The 27,810-nt window shown below is 35.5% G+C and overlaps 1 protein-coding gene across 2 annotated transcripts in view; it reads left to right on the plus strand.

Moving 5' to 3' along the window:
• The first annotated feature begins 5,693 nt into the window (after positions 1–5,693).
• Positions 5,694–27,810, plus strand: part of DCN (decorin) — a 41,317-nt gene continuing 19,200 nt past the window's right edge. Inside the window, exons 1-3 of one of the 2 annotated variants that reach the window (XM_070409591.1) lie at positions 5,694–5,876; positions 9,808–10,063; positions 24,356–24,468. In XM_070409591.1, the coding sequence (XP_070265692.1) occupies positions 9,841–10,063; positions 24,356–24,468 (336 nt within the window). In that variant the 5' untranslated portion in view covers positions 5,694–5,876; positions 9,808–9,840. Of the gene's footprint in view, positions 5,877–8,868; positions 9,001–9,807; positions 10,064–24,355; positions 24,469–27,810 lie in introns of those variants that run through there. The other variant, XM_070409592.1, reaches the window with a different exon arrangement.

The following is a 27,810-nucleotide window of genomic DNA, read 5'->3' on the forward strand; positions in this document are numbered from 1 at the left end:
CAGGAGCACAGCCAGGTCTTTCAGGTAACGTCTGGCTTTTGTCTCCCTCTTTTGTAGTTTCCATTCACTTCTGACATGTAGATCCAAAGCTGGTCCCATCTGTAAAATGTCAACATTTCTGCCCTCATGGTGTGAGAAGCCTTTATTAAACACAAGGTCTTTTCCCATGTGAGACTTCATAGGGAAAGAGTCTTATGTTGATCCTTCCTCCTTTTTTTATTCCATAACACAGATTGCATGATTTCTCCATAATGAATCACACTAGAGTCACTATCAAGATCACAAATCACTTTTCTACCCTAAAAGATGGACTCACACAGAATGGTTAATTTCTTAGGATGTTTACCTATATCAAGAGCTTTAGTTAACTTGATCACTTTTGTCTGGTGCCTTTTTCCCACTTAAAGAATGTTCCCCTTGGAAATAAAGATGCAAAGAAGTGAACTCTTTCCTGCCATTGATTACACAGCAAAAGAGCTGGTGGGTGTGGCCACGAAAACAGCATGTGAAGTACATGACTTCTTCAAGCATTAGTTCTGTGCCTTTAAAATTATGATAGTGTCTAACTGATATGGTAATTATGAGTCTTAGCTGAGATATGCACTTAAAGAACAAACCACAGAATAGATCCTCCAATAATTTATCTTTAATATGTCACATGAGCTTCCCGAGCAGTGACCCAGTTTTTACTATGCTCATCTTCTTGTTACTAAGGTATTAATACACCAAGATGAAAGAATAAACCTGCTAGTTTTCTTGATTCTACTTTCCCCACCCTGCATATACTTGTTAGATTTGATTTGCTAAAATAAAACTTTTATCATGTTATTACCTCCTTCACCTACCTTGATAACATCCAGCTACTAGCATAGTAATTGGCACATACAGTGGGGCCTTGACTTACGAGTTTAATTCCTTCCGAGACCGAGCTCGTTAAGGAGCTCGTTAAGGAGCTCCTTAACTCAAATTACTCTGTCAACTCAATGCAAAAAATAGGCTGAGAGACAGCTGGTATCACAAAAAACTCGTTAGTTGGGACACTTGTAAGTCAAGGCCCCACTGTATTAATCACCAAATGAATACTTGCTGAATAAATGAGTGAATAAGAAAGTGCTCCATGGGAGACTTTCAAGACCTTCCACAGGCTCTACCCTCATTTCTTTCCTTGTCACCCTTCAGTTATGTAGACTTGGAACTTCATTCATTGTGTAGCACAACATGTCAGGCACCATGGCAGTTTTGGATATTCAAGGATGATAAAAGAGCTCATGGCTTCTTTGAAAGGAAACATCAACTTAGGTTGCATTTGTTTATTATCTTGCTTTCCCATGGCCAAGGTTTTGATAGAGCTTTTTCACCAGCCTAAAGAGCTGTCTCTCTCCTTTCACATTCTTTTTGTCCCTCAGGATCCAGGTCAAATTGTACCTTGTTCTCCATAAATATTCACCTAACCACCCTAGTGTATCGTGATCTCTCCCCATCCCTTCTCTGACTTGCTACGATAATTATTATTAAGTACAACAACTTAACTTTGGCCAGGAATTATAATTATATAATGCATTATAATTTTTTTTAGTATGATAACTTTAAAATGTCCACATATATTGCTTATGCCCTATCTCCTTACTCCAGTCTAAATGTTTCGTGGGCATGTCTTTCACTTTATAATGTTTGTTTCTTGGTAGCTTTCAGAGGGCTTAGTATTAACTTTTTTTCCCATAGTGGTTTCTCAGTCAATATTTGTGATTGATTGATTGTTGATAGTTTACTGAGAATTTCCTTGTATTTAAAAGAGAGTGTGTCTTGCACACACTACTAGATATTCAATAAATGGGGGCTTGTTTTCCCAGTGCACACTGATTAACCAATATTGTAGAAAGAATAATAAATTTGACTGCAATTGACAAAATAGATGCTCCTGAATATTCAAGAAGAGTAAAATAATTAAGAAATTTGAATACTTCTTGGGTTAAAGCAAGGTACATGTCTCCATATCTTTTCCCTATCTTAATTTATAACTTCCCCTACCCTTGTCTCTATAATTATTTACCCTTCATTGCTCAGAGTAGAGATTTTTCAGTTTAGGATCTCTGGATTTTTATGAAGTCCATGAATGGATTTCCCCAGGATTTACTTGGAACCCAGTAAAACACTATGTATGAAGAAAGCCAAGCAGTTCTTTAACAAGTACAAAGTATGAATTTAAATCCAAACTCATCTAACTATGAAGTCCCTGTTTTTCCAATTATATCATGGTTTAGAGGATTTCTCAGTAGAAAACACCTTGGGCTAGGAAAAGGATGCAGTCTGTTTAGTGGATTGGTGTGTCCAAGGAAAGGTTTTTACAATGACCACCACTAGAGCGGCAGCAGCAGAAGGGACAGCACTGTGTACTGAGATGTGTCAGTCGCAACTCTAAATGTTTTATATATTAACCTTTTTTAAACCTCACCACAGACCTATGAAGTGGGTAGTGTTATGGTTACCCACATTTTATGGATTAAAAAACCTTAAGAACAGAGAGGTTAAATGACTTATGAAAGGCACAAGGACACTGGACACAGTGGTGAGGGGCCAGGGAGTGGAGTCACGCGGGAAAGAAAGAAGATGCCTAAGGTAATAGTTTTCTACTGCACATCTTGTCTCAAGCCATCCCATATTCAAGGCTGCCATGAATTCCACCCTAGTACTTTTTCTTGGCTAAAGGAGAAAATCTGTCTAGGGTGGCAGAAGAAAGAGCCGGACAACCCACTGCAGCCCCAGACCTGACTTTGAAGAGTCAGTAAGAATAAAGCAGTCACGTCAGGTTTGTGATACTCAGTTGCTTCCAGACCTCTTAGAAAATAAAAGGGTGTCATAAGAAGACCTTTCTGGGCTCTGGCATTCTTCACATCCTTAATCTGCAGGCACAATTTAAATCGCTTGCATTTGATGTCAGTGAGAGAGAGTGACTAGCCTTGGAATGAACTTTGACAGCATGCAGAATATCCTTACCCTGTTAACTAGGGAGTTGTCAGTAGAAATCACACTTTAAGTGGTTTAAACAGCAGATGTGGTATGTGTTCTGAATTTGAATATTTCAAATATCTACACAGCAGCCAAGGTTTCTGTGAACCCTACCCCCACACATTCCAAACCAACATAAGTTTCAGCAGTCTTCTTACAAGACCTGCTTCTAGCCTCAGAATGTTCCCATTTCCCATTAGGTTACAAGAGACCTGAATTCTGATGACAGTCCCATGGCTTCTTGGTGACTTAATGGTATATGACTTTGTAGTGACTTAGTTTCTTGTATCTAAAAGCAAGTGTGGCAATATATGTAACTTAATATCTGTAGGTACAGATTTTAAAACCATGTTTGATAAAATCCTTGGGGTTTTAGAGGTGAAGTTCTCATTGAAGTTTTTAAAAAATGGAAATATCCATTCTTATTCAAATACAAAGTTTAAAAAGAATTATAACTTGGTCACAGTTTTTAAAATAGTCTGCAAAGACATGCTACCCAAGAATTTTGATAGTGAAATAGTTAAACTTCTGTGTCTTCTGAGTTTGATCTTTCTTAAAATGTGTATAGTAATGGAAAACTAGAGACCTGAGTGTTAGTTTCTGCTGTGCTTCCTACCAGCGAGGTGAACTTGGGCAGATCCCTGGAGTTCAGTTGTCTCATCTGTAAATCATGTAGTAAATGAAGTAGTAAATATAATTTCTCTTGCTCATTAAAAGAGAGCTCCATTTACTGGGGTCATGCTTTGGGTTAACATGCTGTATGTATGTTGCCTCCTTGCATCTTCACTCCAACATTAAGAACAAGGTAATAATTTTTGCCTACTTTACAGATAATGGAAACTGAGACTTGGGGTGGTTAAGTGAATTGTGTGAGTTCACACAGATTGCTATCAGAAGGAAGGATCAAGATGTGAACCTTAACCGAGATGATCCACATCATGTCTTCTTCTCCCTTTGCCCTAATTCTACCTTTTCTTTAATTCCTTTATACCTCTCTTTCTTCCCTCCCTCCCTTCCTTTCTTTTCTCCCTCCCTCATTCTCTTTCTCTCTCTCTCCCTCTCCCTCTCTCTTTCTCTCCTTCCCTCCCTCTGTCTCTCAATAATTATTGCTGTTATTTGTCAGATATACTTTGGTAGGAATGCTTTTTGATGAGGAACAAGCCAGGCTGGGCAAAATAATAATCATGGTGTGGTCCATAACCAATATTCTCAATGTTTTCATGGAGTCATTCAAGTATTTCCTGCACATTCACTGTATGCCATGACTGTGTTGGGTGCAGGGACTCTCCAAATATGAAGACGATGTGCTTCCTTCAGGGGGGTCAGGCATGTAGATAAACAGCTATAATATAAAGAAGTGACTGTGTGTGTTAAGAAAGAGATAAATGCCATACCAGAGAATATCAGAGGAAAAATTAATCCAGGTAAGGAGATCACCTGGACCAATGTCCAGGGAAAACAATACTTGCCTTTTTCTAAAACGTCAGAATTACTGGAATTATAATGTTTCAATGTCAAGGGAAAGAGGAGTGGGGTCAGGTGTTAAAATTAGGGAGGCAGGGCTTGGGAAATAAGGTAAAACATAATTTGGTAACACCCTCTCTCCTCCTTTAATTACCCACTCTAGACCTGAATTCCTTGAAGTTTCATCAAGCCAAAGAGTATTTGCTGTGGAATAGTATACTTGGATGGCCAGTGGAGGGAAGAAGGGAGGGTGGAGAATGGAGGGGGATCCTCTCATGTTTCACAGATGCTGATTTCAAGTTTCCACCTGGTAATAGCCTGGAGGAGAGCATAAAGATACAAGTCAAAACAGAGAGACCCAGGGAGAGCTAACAGCATTCAGCAAGGGAATTACAAAAACTCAAAAAAGTCTCCCATTAGCTAAATAAAGGACTTCCCTTGTATTTGCACTTTTTTTCTATTTACTGAAATTTGCAAAGAATCGTAGACTCTATTGCCTCTTCAAAGTTCTAGATTATATAAAAGTGTAGTCTATGAAAATTAAACTTTGCATATCCAGGCTAAATTAACTTGTGACCGACTTCTAGTTTCTGTGTGTTTTATTAAAAAACAAACAAACAAAAAAACTCGGAGACAACAAGAAAGCTTTTAAACTATGAGTAATGAAAGTAACAAATGGCATGCTTTTCATATAAAACCACGGCTTTCATCCAGGACCCTTCAGAAACACGTTCAAAATATATAGAAAACCTCCACTTGAATTTGCACAAACAGCCCTAGGCAAGTAGGAATCCGAATGAGTCTTTTCACATAAGGCTACTCATTTATTTTCACAGACCGCATTTAAAGTAACTGCAAGATTCATTTCATTCCATTTGCCGGTCTTATACATCAAGAAAGCAAGAAAAACTGTGGTTTCAGAAGTATAATAAATGTTCCTTATAAACAAGACTGGAGAGGGTGGATAGCGGAGTTGGGGTGGGGGTGGGGAAACAAACCCTTTAGTTGCAATATTTTAGGGAAATGCATCGACATAATAAAAGAAATTTCAAGTCAAGTTCCTCCACTCTACCACATAAGCAGTTTAGAATCTTAAGCAGATGTAAAAGAAATAAAGCAAATGGGGGGAAAAAAAGGCCAATAAAGTTTCTGGCAACAATACAAGAGACATATCATTACCATATGATCTAATGTGGGTGTCAGCCGGGTAGTGTTCATTGAGGGAAACCTTATTTTTTATCTGGGCTATGGAGTAGAAGCAGGAGATTTTCAACCTAGTGACAGGCACAGAGCAGCACCTACCCCTCCTCCTTCCCACACCTGCAAACTCTTTTGCTTGGGCTGAATATTTAGTGTAATTACATCTCAGCTTTGAGGGCTCCTGTGGCAAATCCCCGGATTAAAAGGTATGGTTTTCAATAATTGTCCTGAACTCTGCTACAGACTAATAAAGACTTAGATCAAGTTAAGGGAAATAGAGATTATTTGGTGAGAAAGAGAAAAGAAAAAGTAATTGTGCTAAACTTTTAATAATCTTTATGCAGCATTTAAAAAAGTATTGCTTGAAAACAGAAGTTAAATATTTGGTTGGATGATCAAATGCATTGTTTTAGTTCTTTCTCTCTGTTCTTGCAAAAAGAAAGGGATATTTATTTTAGAAAATCTATGATCTAACACCATGGCCATCTGTATTTATATATTTGTATTTGTACTAATGAAATGTTTAGCTCTTTCAAATGTATTTATAGAAAAGTATTGTAGACTAGCATATTATTTGTAGTTGCATTATATATTTAAGGATTTATTTTTTTCCTGAAATCTTGTATATTTTAAGAACTTTTAAAACCTAAGAGAAGTCTCTAGTCATTAGTTGTAGAAGTTTAGTGTACATTTCTACAACCTATAAGAAAATATAAATTATCACCAAAGGTGAAAATAAACATTGGAAACATTTATGCTGATTATAAAAGACCTAACTAAAGTATTACCACATTTAATTACATAATTTCTTAAATGTAAAGAAGAAACCCTGTCTGTATTTTCAATATAAATGAAATTTTATAAGATACATTCACTATGAAATGAGGTTGTAGGTTATTTTTTATCCTAATTGCAAAACAGGGTAACATGATGACCACTTGTTAAGTGGGCTCTGGTAATGTAAATACCTGTGGGTTTTTTTCTTCCTACGGCTGTTTTGACCAGAAAAAGAACCAGATGCCTCCTAGAGTAGCCCTTATTTGTGGATAAATGTGGTTTTACTGTTTATTTTTAAATTATTTCTATTTTATTGAGGTTTTTAATTCACCTAGTGCTGGGGGATTTTAATTTTGCTCCACATTTAGAGCTTCACTTATCTCCTGAGGGTTAAATTTTGACTTTGAAAGTCACTCATAAATTACATCATACAAATGTTGATCTGAAATGATACAGTTAATTTAATGGGCTGAAGTAGTCGAAGCAACCAGAGATTGTTATTTTTGATAAAATACTTATAAATTATGGCAATGAGCTTTAGTGAAGTAATGAGATATTCTTAGCAATTAGCATTTAGGAAAGAATCATGCATTTTAGAGTACTTAAAACAGTTTAATGAAATTTAAAAAGTCTATTATCACAATAATAGCCTGCCTGGTTTCCACATGCGTAACTGTGGTTTTTTTGTTTATTTTTCTGATTTCTTAAGGAAAGAAGGAAATGATTAAAGAAATTATTAGCACCAACTGCCCACATTAATTGTTTTAAGATACTGAATATTCAAGAGTCATGGCACTATTTAAAAGAAGTTAGTTCATGAAGGAATTTGTATAAAGTTATTGGACATATTAGTATTATTCCCCAGGACAATCAGGGTTAAAATGCATGCATACACACACACACACACACACACACACACACACACACACACTGGCAGCTGTAAACTGTCTGTTTGCATGTAGCTTTAACCAAAAATAATTTTGTGTAGAGAATTTCTACCATTTTAACAAGAGTAAATATATATAAATGATAATATTTCCTTGAGCGAATGCTCAACATTTCCATTTGTGAGTGAGTGAAATAACCAGGTAATCTCTATCCTGGAGAAAAGATCAAAAAGTGACATCTGCATTAATTCTAGTTGCTGTTTATTAAATCTGCAATTACTTTGCTTAATTTTTCTTCTAAAATTGTGAGACATTAAATATGCAAAGCTAGCAAACTTGTGGTAAACCATAAATTTTGCATTTTAATGTGAAACAGACTGAAAGCCCTTCCCTTAGTTCCAATCCAAGGGAACACTGCCAAGACAATAGAATAGTCTCTGTTTAAAGGCAATGTGGTAACTGAGTGGGAATGGGCTCCTAGAGGAAACCGGATACTGAACTTAAAGGGGCAGTGTGAATAATTAATCTTAGTTATATTTTTAAATAAAAATCCATAAGTTCATATTGTATATGTGCTGCCTTTGACATACTTTAGTAATAAATATAAACTAAGAAACAAAAGTATAAGAAATTGAAAATATTTATTCCCTCTCTAGTGGATCTACCCAAAAATTTTCCAAAGATATATTAGGGTTAGGGTATATGAAGACTTTTTTTCTTATGCTACCATTGGATTATTACAAACAATTATTTAGTTCTAGTTATAAATGTGCAGCTTTAGTTTGGATTCTTATATGTGTACAATTCAAAGTATAGATGGTGGGACTAAAGATAATATCTGCAATATGTTTTGGGAATACTTAGAACAGTTTCAACAAAGTTTTTTAAATATATCAACTCAAAAATAGACTGCTCTCTACATGATCAACTAATTTTTGTTATTCAGATTTATTAAGATTTAGTCAATTTTGTTTAGTTCTCTTAAGCTAACTAACTACATAATCAATTCAACAACATAGCTATATATGTATCCATAAGTGCTTAATGAATGAATGGATGCATACTGTATGAATTTGTCAAAACTGTACTTTTTATTTGTTTATAAAATAATCCTATAGGTAAAACCAAATAATATGTCATATAAAATTCAGTTAGGATTTTCCATATGTGTTATTGTTTCATTTAAAATGATCAGTTTGAGAAACTATCCAATAGAATTACTTTTAAAAGTGAATCTTGCTTATACCAAGTTGAAGCTTTCAGTTCTATATCTTTCTTGTGCTAGAAATTTGATATTGAAAAAAAGGTAATTTATGTTTTAAAAAGTCAGACTAACTGGTTGCTTAGCACAAATTGAATAACCGGGGTTAATAAATTGATGGTCAATTGAGTCATTTACGTGCAAAATATTGCGCAAGGCCGGGTACAAAACAAAAATAAGACATGCCCTGAAGGAGTACATCTTCTATTGGGGCGTGGGGGGGGGGGGGCAGAACAAGCACGCAGAACAAATTACAATATAATGTGATAAGTTCTTTAAAAGAGGTTAAGAGAACATGCTTTGGGAGCACAGAAGAGAAAGAAAGCAGCATCCTGCCTGGATGAGCCAGGGAGAAACACAGGGGAAGCCCATTATCTCTCTTAATCTTTGCAACACTCTTACAAGGTAAGTATTTTAAATGGCAATTAGCTTTGAGGGTCAGAGTTGAGATGGGGCCTGGGAATGAAGAGAAAATGGAGAGACATGTAGCTAGATGATCAGTTGGTACCAGATTATGAACAGTCTTATATGCACCACAGGGAAAGTAGACCTTATTGCTAAGCCGTGGATGTCAACAAAGGGTTTCCAGCAGAAGATGATACAATTAAGTTGGATTTTTAGAAGATGACTTGGGCAGCAGAGTGGAAGGTGATCTGGTGCAGAGGGAATATCCAAGGCAGATACCAGTTGGAAACTCTTACCATAGTTTCAGGAGATAAGAAGGGCCTGGACCATGGTAGGCCCTTATATCTCCAGATATAAGACCATATCTCTGGTAGGATGGAGAGATAAGATAGGCTTTCAGAGATATCTCTGAAGCAGGAATTAGAGATCTCTCAGGTGTATAGTCAAAACTTTATTTGACTGTGGTATGGCTTGCGTTGAGTGAGCACTGAAAATTTCAACATGATTTATCCATACCAATTTTGTAAATGATGTGAATATATAACAAGTTGTCTTGAGACCCAAAATGCAAAACAAGTAATGTAAATAATATTCAATTTTTCCTTCATAGGTAAATAGCCATGAAAGTCAGTCTAAATGTACCTTATCACCTTTTAAATATATTTTTAATACTCTGCTTCTTAACAATCTATTAAAACACATGAATACACTTTTTTTTTTTTTTTTACTTTCCTTTATGCTCACTTCACTGTGGGGTGTTATAAACTAGGCAAGGCTACTCTTTTAAACCTTTTGTTTGTTTCCCAGGTTCTTTGGTTGTGAAAACATATGAGATAAGTCATGAAGGCAACTATCATCTTTCTTCTGATTGCTCAAGTTTCCTGGGCTGGACCATTCCAACAGAGAAGCATATTTGACTTTTATGACCTCATGCAAGCAGATGAGGCTTCTGGGATAGACCCAGAAAATCCCACTGCTGGTGATCCTGACTTAGAGCCTCTGGGGCCAGTGTGTCCCTTCCGCTGCCAATGCCACCTTCGAGTTGTCCAGTGCTCTGATTTGGGTGAGTGGGATGCAGGCTCTCTTTACCTACCTTGTTTGTTATATTCCTGGGAGTTTAGCACTTTCAGTTTTAATCACTGCATTTCCAAATGTGAGAGACAGTGCCACCTAAAGAGAAGTAGAGGAAGCAAAGTAGGATAGAAAGAACTAGCTTCAAGGTTAAGATCATTTTTTTTTTTAAGTCACAGCTCCATCACTTTGCAACCTTGGACAAATCATTTTTAAAAGGAAATCTTTTTGAGCCTCATGGTCCCTCTTCTATAAGATAAAATTTTAAGCAAAACAATGTCTTACATTCTGTGATTCTAGAGTGATGGTTTATTTTAATTAGATGATTTTTTTTTCATGAAGTCTTAAATATTAAGAAAACCTGGACAATCTCTTTATTCTTGGCTTAATCCAGACAAACAGAGTTCAAACATTGCTAAATTGTAAAGTATGCAGAGTTATCAGAAGCAAAACAAGTAAACTTTAAGAACAAAAGATTATCTTTCAAATGTCAGAATACTCCCTTATTCTCTGAGTCTTAGTTTTGCCTTTATTTTTGGTATTTTGTAATCTAGCTATTTATATTTTTTAGAATGTTTCAAAGTAAATATTTATAACCAAGGTATGGTGTAAATAGCCAGTATAATCACAGAGCACATATCTTTAGCCCAACACTGTATATACAATTTGATTTATCATCTTTCAAGAACAATTTGGCCTGGGAATTTCAAGACCAATACACTCAGAAGATAAATCTCCAGAAATTTTGAAGTCCCAGCACATGGGCCAAAAGGGAATCAACTTAGTTTACATGGCAGCTGATTCACATTCCTCTTTTCATTTGGTACATTTTCCTTTTAGAAAGAAAAAAATGAAAAAAAAATCCTCATTAAAGGATTCTACCATGGTGCATTTCCTTGTGGAAGAAACCCATAGTCTAGTAGGACTCTTTTTTTTCAGAAGCTTTATATTTATTAAAAACATGCTTTCAAGCAGAATTTTGCAGGGGAAATTGCCACCAACTTCTACAGTTGGAATAAACTACACCCAGGACCCAGGAAAATATGACATGTTTAAGAACAGTTAAAAACAAATACTTCGAAATAGCTTTTTCAATACTGACATAGCCATTTGAAACCAAAATAAGTGTATAGAAAGTCTGCAAAAAGACTGTAGGATAATTCCATTGGATTCATTCATCCATTCATTCATTCATTCATCAAATATATTGAGAGCCCACAATGGGCCAGATCTTTTCTAAGCCCTGGGGAGAAAGGAATGAGAAAGACAGATATGGTTCCTGTTCTTGTGAGTCTGAGATTCTACTGGTGGTGATTATTGCTTTTTTGACTTGTGTAATTGCTGCTGGGGAGATTAGGTTACTATCAAACTCAAAAGAAGCTTCTATAAACCTCTAGAGATTACATGAAATATGCGTGTAGGCAGAAAAAGCAATGGGGTTGAAACTATCGGCACAAAGGAATCACCATAGGATGGATATACTAGTGGGAAACTTTTTCTGAAGTTACTATGATGGCTGAGTTACCAAGAATTGTGATGCAAGTTAAATCTCACCTTGCCTCTGAGCAAGGTTAAAAGACTTCATGATTACTCAAGCACATATTATCAACAGGGAAGGATTGATGTTTTTAAGAAAGGAAGACTTGTCAGTTGCTTCACTTAAATTTTATTTTTCCATAAATATAGTTTTGCTTTGCTTTTACAATAAATGGTCCATAAAGTTTGATTCTGATAACGTATTGGAACAGTGCTCCTATTGTCTATCGTGAAAAAGGTCCAAGCCTATTGTGCAACACTAAGCAGAACAGGGTAGTGTTAGAACAGAAACACCAAGGTTCATTGACGTGGGTGTCTGGTGGTAATTTTATTGTTGTTGTTTTGTTTGGTTAACTTGTGTTGTTTTTAAATGAGAATGTTTTTTACAGGATCTTTTTTCTAAGGGCCAGAGTGTACAGCATTCTTCTATCATACATAGTCTTACTGACTCATAAAAAAATAAGTAGCTAAAATTCTAATAATGATTTGTTTTGGGGAACCATATTTAATTAGGAGAACTGAGTTTTAGTGAGCAATGGGCTCATCTAAGTCTTTTAGTCTTTATTAATTCACAGATGCATATTTAAATATATTGTCAACAATGTTGGTCAGATATTTATAAGATAGAAAATACATTTCCTTTTTATATATTATTTTTATTTTTCAATCACAATGATATTTATTATTATATTAGTTTCAGATATATAGCACAGTGGTATGACATTTATGTAACTTACAAAGTGAAGAAAATGAATTTTTTTAAAAATTTCATCCGTCAGAGCTGATCTGCCTTTTAGCAATAAAATGAAAGTTATTACCAAACAAATGGTGTCAGTTAGACATTTGATCCAAAGATGAAGGGCTAATCTAAAGAGAACACAAGTAAGGGGACCTGTCTTACTTGATTATTCTTTAACAATAATAATTTATCATTATAAATTATTAAGAGCAATACACTTCCCTTTAAAAAAGACACTCTATTCACATTTTCAACTACTATCTCACTCCTTCTCACTTCATGACTTTGGAAAACTGTTCAGAGTCTTGACATCTTTATTAGAAAAATCACAGTCAGTCTTAGAAAGCTTATTATAAGTGTGAGATACCTGATTCACAGTAGAGACTCAAAACATTTTTTTCTATGTGATGATTTTATGGAGTAAAAGAAAGAAAAGTAGAAAAAAAGCAAGGAAATGAGCAAACTCACTTATAGTAAAGGCAATGGCATTTATTTTATTGTTAGTTTTAAGTTCTCTGATGATCTGAACACAACGCTTGTATTACTAGAATAGAGAAAACTGCTGGGCACATTGAGATAAATGTAAATGCTTATCTGTATTAGAGGCTAATGTTTTCTTTGGAATTATTCTTGGCAGAGCTTTCAATTAGCAGAGAGAAGCTACAGTGTTAAAAGGCAAAATCTTTTGACAACTTACTATCTAAATAATGTTTAATATAAACAAGCACTTTTTAATTAAAATGCTTGACTATTTTTGCCACTATGAGTTATTTCTGACAAAGTTAAGCAACGTCAAATATATAAACTTTTTTTTTTTTTTTAATTTAAGAAGTAAAAATTGTGAAATTAGAATTGAATAATTACTCCATGGGAAAATTGAGACCTTCAGGAAGATATACTGGCTGTGTTCCTAGTTCTACCTTATCAGAATAATATTATATTATGTTTTCCTAGAACAGGGCATATTGAGAAACTAAACATATGCCTTAACCTGCTGGAGAAAGTGATGAGTTCTCCATAGATATTGGCCAAGTTAGTTTGACTCTAAGTATTGCAATTTTGCTTGTAATTTGAACTGGACTTTTATGAGGACTATATCTTCTTTCTTATTCTATCCTCTTAAAACAAAAAACAACTCACTCCTAATTATAGCATTTATAAAAATTAATAATATAAAGATAAATGTAGGAACAGCAAATTCAGAAATCTGGGTTACTTTAAAATAATAAGCTCACAATGCAACTCATTCTTGTCAGATCTTTTAAAAATGTCCTAATATTGGTCCTGTGGCTGGATGCTGTGTTTTATGTACTTTGTACCTTGAAGGAAGACAGGTCCCCTTACTTGTGTTCTCTTTAGATTAGCCCTCCATCTTTGGATCAACCTTCCAACTGACACCATTTGTTTGGTAATGACTTTCATTTTATTGCTAAAAGGCAGATCAGCTTGGACAGATGAAATAAGCATAAGCATTGTTTTTTGACTATTTATCTAAATTAAAATAATGGCTATTGTTACATTTCTTATAAACAAGATTCAAAAGAATTGAAATACCATTTAAAATTAATTAATAATGGAAAGAACTTGGGTTGTGCAGTTTAGTGATTCTGCTCAACTCCTGCTTTACCATTTATTACTTGTAACTTGAAAACTTTCAAAATCTGTTTTCTCATTTGATAACTGAGAATATATCTTCATTAGATAAAAATAAAAAATATTTTTAAATGTCTACCATAATAACTGTTACATTCAATTTACCATTCAGATAAAGTTGGCTAATAATACGAGGCTATTACTGATATGTTATTTTATTTTTCTTTGAAATTAAGAATCTCTAAAAGTATATGTCTTATCAAGTTGGATACAACATTGTCTTCTTTCCCCTTCCCCCTAAAGAGGGCCACATCACCTCCAATGTAAATAGACAAGAGTTAGAAAGTTTAATAATTGTGCAATTATTAATTCAGTGTTCTCCAACACTATTCCTTTGAACAAAATGAGTTTGGTTGAGTGAAGGATTAAGCACAATAAAGCACTAAGCTATTTTATAATCATTTTATAAATGATTCACATCTACATACCTAGCCCTGTAGAAATAATACCAAAAGATGGAAGGTTTTATTTTGTCATGTAAAATCATTACAAATAAATACCATTCCTACAATGTACCTCATACCACAGAAGAGATTTTAATTAAAAAAATAAAAAACTTGGGAAAACTATAACCCGCAAAAAGTTGGTTTTCTTACCTTTTTAAAATCATTTTCTCAACTGTTAGGGGTCACAATGTGGGACCTACTATAATCCAGCTTGTCTCTTGTTTGGGAAAGTTAGCTTATCAGGAACAAACCTTATACATGAACTTGTTATATTTCCATGAAATCAACACAGAAGAATAAATGAGGGCTATTTTGTAGAGGGGTAGAGAGGATGCTGGAAGCTCTGTTGCTTTCTGGCTGTACGTCTGCCTCTGTAGCAGCTGGGATGTGGGGTTTAGATGCATCATTTGGAGTTTAGATATATCAGAAGGGCAACTCCAAAGCATGGTATATGAACAGTACTGTGCACATAGCATGCCCAGTAGGTTCCCTAAATTAGTATTGGATAGAGGTGGAGTATGACAGATCCTCAGATGAAGCAATAGTGATATTCAGGAGCAACTCAGCTAACCAAGGCTCCAGACGCAAAGGGGTTACATGGGCAGGGGGAAGAGAGGAGTCAGAGAAGGCCAAAGGAAACTTCCACCTCCCTGACCTGAAGGAGAGCTGACACATTCTTGGTTTCCTTCTCAGTCTCAGGACGGAGAGAGAGGCAGCTGTGAGGGATCCAGGCTTTTTGTGAGACAACAGCTGTGATGCATCTTCCTCTGTAAGACCATCACTAGCTCCAGGGGACAGGACGGGAGCAGGTTAGCCAGAAACTGGGCAGAAGGGGAAATGCAGAGACCCTTTAATTTTAACTTTTCTCCTTCAAAAGAGTAGCAAGAAGATTATATATTTTCTTGAAAATAAGGATAAAGAAGAATTAAACAAATTGGCACTTTAGTCTTAATAAAAGGAGAAAGCCTTGTAGCAGCTACACTCTAATACTCAAGATTAACCCCTAACTTTGCAGATTGCTTTAGAGGCAACTTCTGCACTTGTCTACTTCTGTGTTTTAATTGTAATATGCATTTACCTTGATTATTCTTTAACAATAAATGATATATAATAATTATTATTCACTACCTTTTTATTACCTGTTTAAATATCTATTTTCTCTACCGGAAGGGAAGCATGACAGTAATTTATCTTTATAGACCCTCTACTCAGCTAGCTGCCTTATACTTGATAGGCTCTCATGCATTAATAAACACTTGAGGAATGAATACATAAACAAATGCATGGCTTAGTACGTGGATGAGGGCATAATCCTATAATACTCTTGATTCTTTAAAACTGGAAACAGGATGAACATGTTTGACTGGGAATCAGTTGTCATAGAATTGTGGTCATAGAATTATGGTTCACTCTTTCTTATTCTCTTTGGGGATGATCTTAGAAGGGAGCTTAAACATTCCTTGAGTTTATTTGGAAAAACAACCTAATTGAAAAGGGAATCTTCTATTTCTCAAACCTGATCCAACTACCATTTCAGTCTAATTGCCATTTTTAAGAGGGAAAGAGAGAAACTTACATGGCTTGAGCAGAAAGGTATTTTGATGGGGCTGGACGTGTACATATTGTTTTGGTTATATGCCCAAAACTGAAATGTATCACCATTATCCTACTTATTAAATTGAAGACAGAATTACAAAAAAATATTGTTGCAAATCAACAAGAATAAATCATGGATTTTGGATCCCTGCCACAGGGCAGGGGAAAAATAAAAGCATGTTTTAGGACAACCTGGCCTTTGTCCAACATGATGTTTGGCAGATTGCTGACACTGGCTAACAATGCTATCCATCACTGCAGCAGCTAGGGAAAAATGTACAATTCTTTTCAATAATAGGTCTTTATTTCAGAAATAATTTTCTGTTAACATCATGGGTTGAATTTTATTTACTTTAATAAACAATCATATTTTCAAGAAGATGAAGCTCCTTTGACAGAATTTGGGAGAGCAAATACATAGTTGAGTCCAGCCGGCATGGCTCAGTGGTTGAGTGTCGACCTATGAACCGGGAGGTCAATGGTTCGATTCCCGATCAGGGCATATGCCTGGCTTGTGGCTAGATTCCCAGTGTGGCAGTTGATCAATGATTCTCTCTCAGCATTGATGTTTCTGTCTCTCTTTTTCTCCTCCTTTCCCTTCCTCAATAAAAGTCAATAAAATATTAAAAAATACCTTAATTGAGAATAGCCTTAGAAATAACTACATTTTAATGAAAAATTTAGAATTATATTAAAGTATGCTCATTGAAAAATAATTAAATATAGGGAACCAGTCTGTTCCTATTAGTATTGCTGGAAAAATATTACCTCAAAACTTGGCAACTTAAAAATATAATTTAGTTTATGATTTTAGGTACAGGAGATCTGAGCAGAGCTCAGAAAGACTGTTCTCACTTGGGGTCTCTCATGCATTTGTAGTCAGGTGTCAGCTGTGGCCAAAGTCGGGGTTGCTAGCCTTGGGCTAAACACCCAAGTAAGAGCTCACTCCCATGATGGCATTTGGTACTGCTGTGGCCTGAGAGCTCTGCTTCCTGACATCTGGAGGGTCTCAGGTGGCGTCTCCAGCATGTGATCTCAGCACAGGCAGGATTCTTTCTCACATAGCCTCTGGCTGCCCCCTAAGCAAGCATCCCAGAAGAATTGGATAGCAGCTGTGTAACCGTTTCTGATCCAGCTGCAAAAGTCATGCTGTGTCACTTCCATCCACCACATTGCGTTAGTTCATAGAGGCATTATGAGGCCAGGCCAGATTAAAAGGGAGGGAAATTTGAGTCCATTTCTTAACGGGGTTGGGACAAGTGTGTATTGAATAAGAGCATATTGGATGGGAGATATGATGTGTCATCTTTGAAAAATGCAAATGTCTACACAGTCACTTACATTGATATGCATTTCTTAACAAAAAGAGTGGCCTAACATAAACAAACACATATTTTCAGATTTGCAAAAGAGTGTAGCTTTGCTATCATTAAGATAGCAAACAGCTGTCTTATTGACTACAGACAGCTTTTAGGGATCTAATTATTTGTTGGGAACATGTGCTTACTAAATTGAGGGGTCAACATCCAAAGATGGAGGTGGTAGATAAGCTGTCAAAAGGCTCTAACCTTCATGGGAACAATGATGAGTGCAGCAAGAGGAGGAACTGACTGACCAAACCAACCAAACCAAAACCCCACCCAGGACAAGAGCTCTAGGTAAAAAATCTGTGTGTTACATACCTTCAAAAGAGATTTCAACTTCCAGGAGAACATGCATTTTAATAGTATTGTGCAGAAAAAAAACACACACAGAAAAACAAAACAACCACCACCACTTGTTACAGACATATAGACTAGTTATCAGCAAGGTATCTTCTTATTGATGATAATTATAGACCAATAATTGGGATTCTGCTAAACACTGTGGTAGGATATTATTTTGCAGGATATGTTATTGAGTTATCAGCAAAATTTTATGAAAGATACAGGAAAACTGAGGCCTAAAGAGCCTAAGCAACTTTCCCAGTGATCCTAAGAATCAAGAAGAGGACCAAAATTCAAATTCAAATAAATCTTATAAAAAGATTTTAGAACATTTAAATATACAAAATTTACAAAATAAGAGTCAATTGTCTACCCATCACCAAGCATCAGGAATTATCAACTGATGCCAACATTTTCCTATATATCCTCACAACTTTCCCCTCCTATATTATTTTGAAGTAGATTTCAGACATCATTTCTTTTTAAAAAATATATATATCTTTATTGCTTTCAGAGAGGAAGGGAGAGGGAGAGAGAAATAGAATCATCAATGATGAGAGAGAATCAGTGATCAGCTGCCTTCTGCACACCCTATACTGGGGATCGAGCCCACAACCCAGTCATATGCCTTGACCGGGAATCAAACCTTGATTGACTTCCTGGTTCATAGGTCAATGCTCAATCACTGAGCCATGCTGGCCAGGCCAACATTTCATTTTAAGCAACAAATATATCAGCATATTTCTCTGAAATATTAAAAATTATATATAACACAATAAAAACAGCCAGCTCATATCTAAAACTAAAAATAATTTCTTAATATCATCAAATATTTATTCAAAGTACAGATCACTCATAAAACCATATGTTTTATTTTACAGTTTACTTGTGTGAATTGGAGTCCAACTGTAGTACATATATTGCAATTATTTAACTAGCTCCACATCTCTTTTAAACTATAGTTTCATTTAGATTTCTTCATTTTTTGATGTAATTTTTTTGTTGACAAAATTTGGATTTTGTTGAATCCATTACTTTAGCAGATGTTAGGATGTTCTTTTGACCTCTTTATGTCTTGGAAATTGGGAGTTACATCTTGAGACTTAACCAGATTCAGGATTAATTGTTTATTTGCTTATTTGTTTGTTTATTCTTGACAATAATAATCCAAAATTGAGAATCTGTTTCTTTCTCCAAAAGTTATAATCAATCCCTTTCACAAGAAATATGAGGAATATATGTTGTTCAAAGCAACCATGTGGGACAGAAAAGGCAAGCTTATTCAGATACATATGTGACAAAAGGTTCCTCACAAATATATACAAATATATCAAAGACACATAAGAAAGTAAGAGCAGCCGTAACCGGTTTGGCTCAGTGGATAGAGCATCAGACTGTGGACTGAAAGGTCCCAGGTTTGATTCCGGTCAAGGGCATGTACCTTGGTTGCGGGCACGTCCCCAGTATGGGGTGTGCAGGAGGCAGCTGATCGATGTTTCTCTCTCATCGATGTTTCTAACTCTCTATCCCTCTCCCTTCCTCTCTGTAAAAAATCAATAAAATATATTTAAAAAAAAAAAAAGAAAGTAAGAGCAGCCCTAACCGGTTTGGCTCAGTGGATAGAGCGTCAGACTTCGGACTGAAGGGGCCCAGGTTCGATTCCTGTCAAGGGCATGTACCTTAGTTGTGGGCACATCCCCAGGAGGGGGTGTGCAGGAGGCAGCTGATCGATGTTTCCCTCTCAACATTGATGTTTCTAACTCTCTAGCCCTCTCCCTTCCTCTCTGAAATCAATAAAGATATATTTTTTTAAAAAAAAGAAAGTAAGAGGAGCAATTTTTAGGTGCAGATAATGGGGATGATATGTTTGATAGTAGCGTTTATTTCTAAGATGTTCTTGGACAATCAAGAATCAGAAAGAAAATTCTGATTATCATAGCCAGTTGTATCCTAATACTTCTGAGGAAAAATAGGAACCCTCATGAAAGCAAGATGTGAAGAGATGATTGTAATAAAATATAGCAGAAATTACCTTGAGGCCATGACCTGAACTTGTTCAGTATGGGACATCAGGGAAGACTTATGATTTTAAATTTAATCATTCAAAAAACTACCTCCTGTGTATAAAGCGGTAAGGTCAAAGCTCTGATGAAAAATAGTCATTTGTCCTTGCTTATCCAGAACTTACAGAAAAGAGAGAAATCTGAAATATAGTACAATAAAGCAGGAACATATACATAAGGAGTTTAGAATGGAACATGGGGATCACATTAGCTGGGTTGCTTAGGATATATATATAGTATTTCTTTACTTTAGAGAGAGGAAAGGAGAGAGAGAAGCATCAATTGTTTGCCTCCAACATGCGCTCTGACATAGGTATGTGCCCTGACCAATACCTCCACCCCTGACCAGGATCATGCAGAATATTTATATGCATAAAAGGCACATTGGGTAGTTCTAGAGTGAGGACTCATACCATCTTGGTCTTGGTCTAGTTTAGTTATGAGGCACCTAGGATAAGTCATTTTTCTTCATTAGGTGTTTGCTTTTTTAACTATGAGAAGAGATTGTTGGACTAGCTCAGCAGTTCCCTGATTAATGGGACAAGTAAAGTTTTTTGAATGTTGAACAAGTTTATTTTTTATTAAAGTCAAAACCGAATTTAACATAATAACAACCAGCTTCCATCTGCTATTAAAATTTTTAAAAAATAAATAGAGGGTATATTTAAAATGAAGGCAGTGTGTGCATGTAAATATCTGTGTTATGTGTGTGTGAGAGAGATAATTTATATTAAAACTAACCAGAGTGCCTCATTTTCTTTTTTCTGATTTTGATGTAGACTGATAAGAACTTCATCATAGAGTCGACCTAATCAGCATTTTGGAACCATAGATTAGCTGATACTTCCCCTTCTGAGAACTCAAACTGGGATAAATTCTCAGTTATCCTCTGCCTATAATTGTTGAGCAAGCTAGTTAACACCCCAATACTCTGTCTCGTCATTAAATGTACAGCATGTTACTGGGTTTCTGTCAGAACAATTCTTGTTGGGTACACATAGGTAGTACAGAAAAAACATGCTGTTGGAAGCTGGCAGAATAGTCTTCTGGTTTGCATTTTATCACTCCTAGCTACAGGAGCTTGTTCATGTCATCAAACCTTTCTAAAAATCATCAGGAATAATGAAATGATCACACTGCCTTACCTATTTCACTGAATTATTATGAAGTAAATAAGATATTTTATTTTTATTTGTTATAAACTGTAAAGCTACATAAATTTTAAGAATAAAATAGTGATATGTGAAATCCCCCAAAGAGATATGAATTTGATAGTATTTTAAAGAAGATTGTAATATTATGATTTTGATAATTAAAATGACTTTCTAAGAACTAAATTACAAAAATCACAAGCCTTAAGATGTTTTTAGCCCTAGCTGTTTGGGTCAGTGTATACAGCCTCAGCCTGTGGACTGAAGGGTCCCCAGTTCAATTCTGGTCAAGAGTACATACCTGGGTTGTGGGCTCAATCCCCAGTAGGGGGTGTACAGGAGGCATTGGATAGATGATTCTCTCTCATTGATGTTTCTATCTCTCTCTCTCCTTTTCCCTTCCTCTCTGAAATGAATAAAATATTTTTTTTCCAAAAAAGATGTGTGTCTGCAAAATCATCAGGAAAAAAAGTTACTTAATTTACCCCAAGCATCTCCTGTTCTTATAAAATCTAGGATAACAGTATAATCATTGTCAGCCATCCAAATATATCATTTCTTTCTCTTCACATCTGAAATTTATTAGCACTTTAACATTGAACAAATGTTAATAGAACCACTAGAATTTAAGTCCAACAAATACAAAAGTAAGCAAACTGGTAATTAAGACTTTGACAAAGACCCCTATGAAGTAATGATGAAATGTAATCAGTAACTTCTTTTCAAATTAAAGGAGATGTGCCTCTTCTTGGTTGGAGAACACTAATTATCAAAGATTTGGCAGAAGTCTACCACTCCTAATTGCATGAAATAAGCAAACTGACATTTCTGAAAATGGCACTGATCACAACATAGTGTAGTTGAATAAGCCTTCTACAAGGCAGCTGTTCTGATGGTTGGTTTGCCGTTTGTCACTGAAAACACTTTATTTTTGTTATTTCTCTGTGAACTGTTTCTGTGAGTTATTGACGTATAATTTATGCATGTTTAGAAACAGTGCATTTTTTATTTTTTAAATTACATTTTTATACAAATTTATTGGGGTGACATTGGTTAATAAAATTATACAGGTTTCATGTCCACAATTCTATAATGCATCTTCTGTATATTGCATTGTGTGTTACCACCTCAAGTCAAGTCTCCTTCTATCAACATTTATCCCTGCCTTCTCTTCTATTGCCTCCTGCCACCCACCTTGTCCTTTGGTAATCACCACACTGTTGTCTGTGACCATGAGTCTTTCTTTCTTTTTTTTACTTTGTTTAATCCCTTCACCCTCCTTACCCAGTCACAAACACCCTCCCCTCTGACAGCTGTCAGTCTGTTATCTGTATCCATGAGTCTGTCTCCACTTTGTTTGCTAGTTTATTCTGTTCATTAGATTCCACATATGAGTGAAATCATGTGGTTCTTATCTTTCTCTGACTGGCTTATTTCACTTAGGATAATACTCTCTAGGCCCATCCATGCTGTCCCAGAAGGTGAATGAACCTGATCACATCTCACCTGCATTTTAATATTCACATCTTATATAATAAAAGTGTAATATGCTAAGTGTCCCGTCGACTGGTCGGCCATTCAACCAATTAAAGCGTGATATGCTAATGATATGCTAAGGCCTCTCAACCCCTTGCTATGACATGCACTGACCACCAGGGGGCAGACAGTCAATGGGTTGACCAGTTGCTATTATGTGCACTTACCACCAGCGCGCAGACACTCTGACTGGTAGGTTAGCTTGCTGCTGGGGTCCAGCCAATTGGGACTGAGTGAGATGAGCCAGACACACCCTGAAGCCCTCCCACGGTCTCTCCTCAGCTGGCCAACCTCCCACGTCCCTCCCTGGCCCTGATCATGCAATGATCAGGTGGGGTCCCTCGGCCTGGTGTGCACCCTTTCCCAATCCAGGACCCCTAGGGGATGTTGGAGAGCCGGTTTCAAATTGATCCCACAGGATATGCAGAGGGACCCCACTGGTATATGAATTCATGCACCGGGCCTCTAGTTTAAAATAATTATTGCTCACTAAAATGGGAACTAGACTTTTTTTTCAGAGCAGGTGATTTCAGATACAATTTCTGTAATTTTCATGGAAGACATGAAGATAAAATGTAGCTACCTTGATATGCACTTATATGAGATTCAACATTGGAAGGATATCTTCTTCCCAACATAGCAGTTATTATATGCATTGTAACTTTTTAAATATTGAAAACTGTACATTGAATTATGTTTCCCATGATGATGTGGACAATTTTTGTCTTGTTCCTATTCTGTCTTCAGTGCCTAATAAGTTGATGGTGTCTAGGAGATATTCAATAAAGCATTGTTGAATAATGAAAGAATGATTTGCAATACTTCATATTTCAAATATGATGGAATGTTTGAAAAATATTCCTGACTTCTGATATACAACTTTAAAATACAGAAAAAAAATCACATGAGTTTGAGTTAGTAGAAACTCAAATTTTGAGTGACTTCCTTCATCAATATGAAACAAAGTCAATGGAATAAAGGCAAACAGATATATAATTTAGTATTTTTCTCCATTAACATTCAAAATGATGATTTATTTTAAATGCAATTCACTTTGAAGAAAAGCAGTTCATCCTTATACATCTAGTTGCATAAATATGTTTTAATACCATAGAACATTTGTTTGGTTAATGTGTTTACATTTATAAATTATAAATAATAACTCAGTTACTTAGACCAAAATTTAAAGTGTAAAAGGAGCGCTTCATATAATAAATTTTGGACAAGCCACACTAACAATTTTAATTCATTTTATTCTAATTCCATCAGTCATAAAACACCAACTAAATTGATATGGTTTTGGGATTCCAATTGAAATGGAAAGAACTTCCAAAGTTTGAATAAATTTTCAAGTTGTTGATGCAACAACATGGTTGCATATTTATATAACTTTAAATGTAGATCTGTGACCATGTTCGGTTTATCAAAAGGATCTTTACCTGATGATTTGGCTAAAGCTTTTCTCTACTGACAGGATATGTATATGAAGGGTACAGATTTACAAATAGCTTGCACTTAACACTTATCAAAACAATAACTTTCTAAAACAAGAACAATGAGGTATAATATACTGTATACTAATTATTTGAGCCATACTTTTACAAAATATTATTTTTTTCTTTTATGAAGAAGAGTAATTAATAAAAATAAAGTGTTCTGGTTACTGAGAACATCAGACTTGGTTGGAAAAGGTAAAGCAGATATTTTAAACTATAATAGATATAATACCTAGAAAAGAAAAACATGATACTTGTAAAACTATCACTGCAACAGTAATTTCCTTGTAAACACATCCTTTGTGACTCTGAAGTAATGTGTCCCATTTTTCTGACTGAAATGGCTTTTATTCTCATACTAGATCTGGACAAAGTGCCAACAGATCTTCCCCCCGACACTACGCTGCTGGACCTGCAAAACAACAAAATAACTGAAATCAAAGATGGGGACTTTAAGAACCTGAAGTACCTTCATGTAAGAATTTTTTTTAATTTTTGAGTTGTAACAATATCTGACTAAAAATATTTTTCAAAACAAAACTTAGGTAAGGCCCAGAGTACTATGTGGTAATAAATAAGCACCTAAGTGTTTATTCAATTCTCTCCTTAGAAGTGATAGAGGAGCATATCATAATCATTAACCCCTAAAAATCAGCCAATTTTTTATATATATGGCATATATACTTAGTATTTTCTTCTTAAGACAACATTAAATCTTAATCTCTCTCATGTTTCATGAATAAAAGTTTTTATCTTTCCAATTATATTGTACTTCAATAGTGAAGCAAAATGGACTGATCTCAGTATTATTTTATTTCTTTGTTTCATTGTGTCTTTTGTTCATATAAGAGGTGCAAATATCTTTGTAAGGTTGCAGACTGGCATCAAAGAAAAAAGGGGTAATCATGTATAATTTATTAAGTATAATTCCATCTAAATTCCATATATATATGGAATTTATATATATATATATATATATATATATATATATATGGAATTCTATATATATATATAGAGAGAGAGAGAGAGAGAGAGAGAGAGAGGTTGCGTTGTATTTCAGATTATGCATACTGCATTCTTATTTGTAACTTTGTTTTTATTATGATTTTCACTTACCTCTACTCTAGTACACAGCAACACATCCAGTCTACAAGTCAGGATTCCAGCAGAAAAGAATGGTATTTTCTAAAGCATTTCAGTAGATTTTACTAATGACTATTTACAAAGGGGTATGGGAACCAACAAGGCATTGTGAGGTACTCAAGCCCACAAGGCCTCAAGGAACTAGGGAGTCCCAAAGCCATGAGAAAGGTGGGGAGCTATAGTCCTATCTCCTGATTGCTTGCCAGTGTCTTCTATGATTGAACCTAACTGGAAGTCAGAGCACAAAGACATGTGGGTGATGAAGTCGCCAGAGGTCAGCCTAGCAAGACATAGAGAAGGGTAAAGAAGGACAAAGAATGAATATAACTGTATTTGGGAGAGGGTTCATTAAAAAATGAGAAGTGACCAACCTAATCAAGTAGGTTTAAGCCTTGCTAAGGTAGGCTTCTGTAGGAGTATAAGTACTATCTGTTCACATAGGGCATCAGAATCCCTATAAAATGCATTAAGTAGTCCAGCTCTCCACCTGTGGTTTCCCATCAAAATATCATTGCAGGGTTAGTGTTAATAAGCTAGATTTCAATGCCCAAAGAGAGACTAAAAGTCTCATTGTCTCTGTACTCTACTGTGCTAAGCCACTCTTAAAATATTGAGTCTGGTCCTGGACATTTTAAGAAGAGCATTAACCTTAGAGCATCTGAAGAAATATCATCATGAGGATAAAGAATCTGGTAGTTATGTTTACAGGACAATTGGTGGAGATGTGGATATCTAAACTGCATGCCCAAAGGTCATGAGTGACACATTTGAAGGACCATACTGGAGAAGATAAAATGAAATCTCTTGCTTCAACTACAAGATGCCAAAATTGTCCAATTGACAATTGAATGGAATTTTAGAAATGCAGATTTTTGTTCAACATTAAAATTACAATGTAAAGAGTTAGAATTTTCAAATAATGTAGAGGATTGCCTAGTGATCAGTTATGCATCTGTGGAAATAAATACCATAGAAACACATTCTTAACCTTGGGAATATAAAGGTAGAACACTCTAATTTAACATTAATATCTTTCTTTCTTTTTAATTGTTGACACTATTGTAGATGCCCCCCATTTCCCTCCCACTCTTTACCCACCTCTACTCAACCCCTTTCACCCCTGCCTTTGACCATCACCACACTGTTGTCTGTGTACATGGGCTATGGTTATATGTTCTTTGGCTAATCTCTATACATTCATTCATCCAGTCCCCACAACTCCTTTCCCCTCTGACCACTGTCATTCTGTTCCATGTATCCATGCCTCTGGTTTTATTTTGATAATCAGTTTATTTTGTTCATTATATTCCACGTAATTTAAAGTAAAATAAACTGATCATAATATACTATAGAATTCATATAATGAAGACAAAATGTAGTTAGCGACTTTGTGACAGCCAAGATGAGAAAGGCAATAAGCATTTATCCACTAAGAGAAAATATACAGTACTTTACAAGGAAGCATAGATTTTATTTTTCTTAAGGTTTAAAGATTCTCACCTAACTGGTGTAGCTCAGTACTTGAATGTCAACCTATGAACCAGGAGATCATGGCTCAACTCTTAGTCAGGGCATATGCCCAGGTTGAGGGCTTGATCGCCAGTGTGGGGTGTGCTGGAGGCAGCCATCAATGATTCTCTCTCATTATTGATGTTTCTATCTCTCTCTCCCTTTCTCTCTGAAATCAATAAAAATATACTAAAAACAAGATTTAAAGATTCTCATTGGAACAGTTAACTAAAATAATAGTACATAAAGTTATGTAGTCAATCTATTGAAGTGTCCAACAATATAAACACAATATGATATCAGTAGTGAATGATAGGAGCACCAAATATGAGAAAAATACCAGGCTACCAGTTAGTGTATTGAGAAAATATGGAACAAAGAGGTCTTATAATATTAACAGAATTTTTAAAAGAAGTAAGAGGTTATTTATTTATTTATTTATTTATTTATTTATTTATTTTGGTGTGTGTGTGTGTGTGTGTGTGTGTGTGCAAGAAGAAATAAATGTAGAAGAAAACAAGAAGCAGGCAAATAAAAATAGAAACTGACTAGAATGAAATATCCAAGCTCCAAAATAGTGGAGGAGCTAGAGGTGTCAAACCATGGCCTAATGGGATCCATCTCCACTGCTAGGTTATTGGGCCTGAGCCCCCACTCGCCCTCTCTGCTTTCATGTTATGGTTTCACTGAGAGTGAGCCAATTATGCTCTCAACAAGGTTTGTCAATAACTATGTCATTCGTCACTGGACTAAGCTAAAAAAGGAATATTATTAGTTTCAATAAACTAAAATATTTTTAAAATCTTTTTATTTTTATGTTTACCCTCAAGCTACTTTTCTTTAAAAAAATGTTTTTGTTGATTTTTAGAGGAAAAGGAAGGGGGAGAGATAGACACATCAATGAGAGGAAACATCAATTGGCTGCCTCCTGCATGCCCCCTACTGGGATCAAACCCACAACCTAGGCATTCACCCTGACTGGGAATCAAACCAGTGACCTCCTAGTGCATGGGTTGACACTCAACCACCGAGCCACACTGGCTAGACAAGCTACATTTTTTTTTTAAGGAAGGAAAAGTCTCTTTCTCTAATTCTTACTTCCTGTGTGTTTAACTATAATCTGAATAATTTGTTTAAACTTCTCATAACCTGAAATAAGAGATAT

This window comes from Myotis yumanensis, unplaced genomic scaffold, assembly GCF_028538775.1.
Source record: "Myotis yumanensis isolate MYYU_CA2020_CCGP unplaced genomic scaffold, mMyoYum1.0.hap1 SCAF_3, whole genome shotgun sequence".
Taxonomy (NCBI): domain Eukaryota; kingdom Metazoa; phylum Chordata; class Mammalia; order Chiroptera; family Vespertilionidae; genus Myotis; species Myotis yumanensis.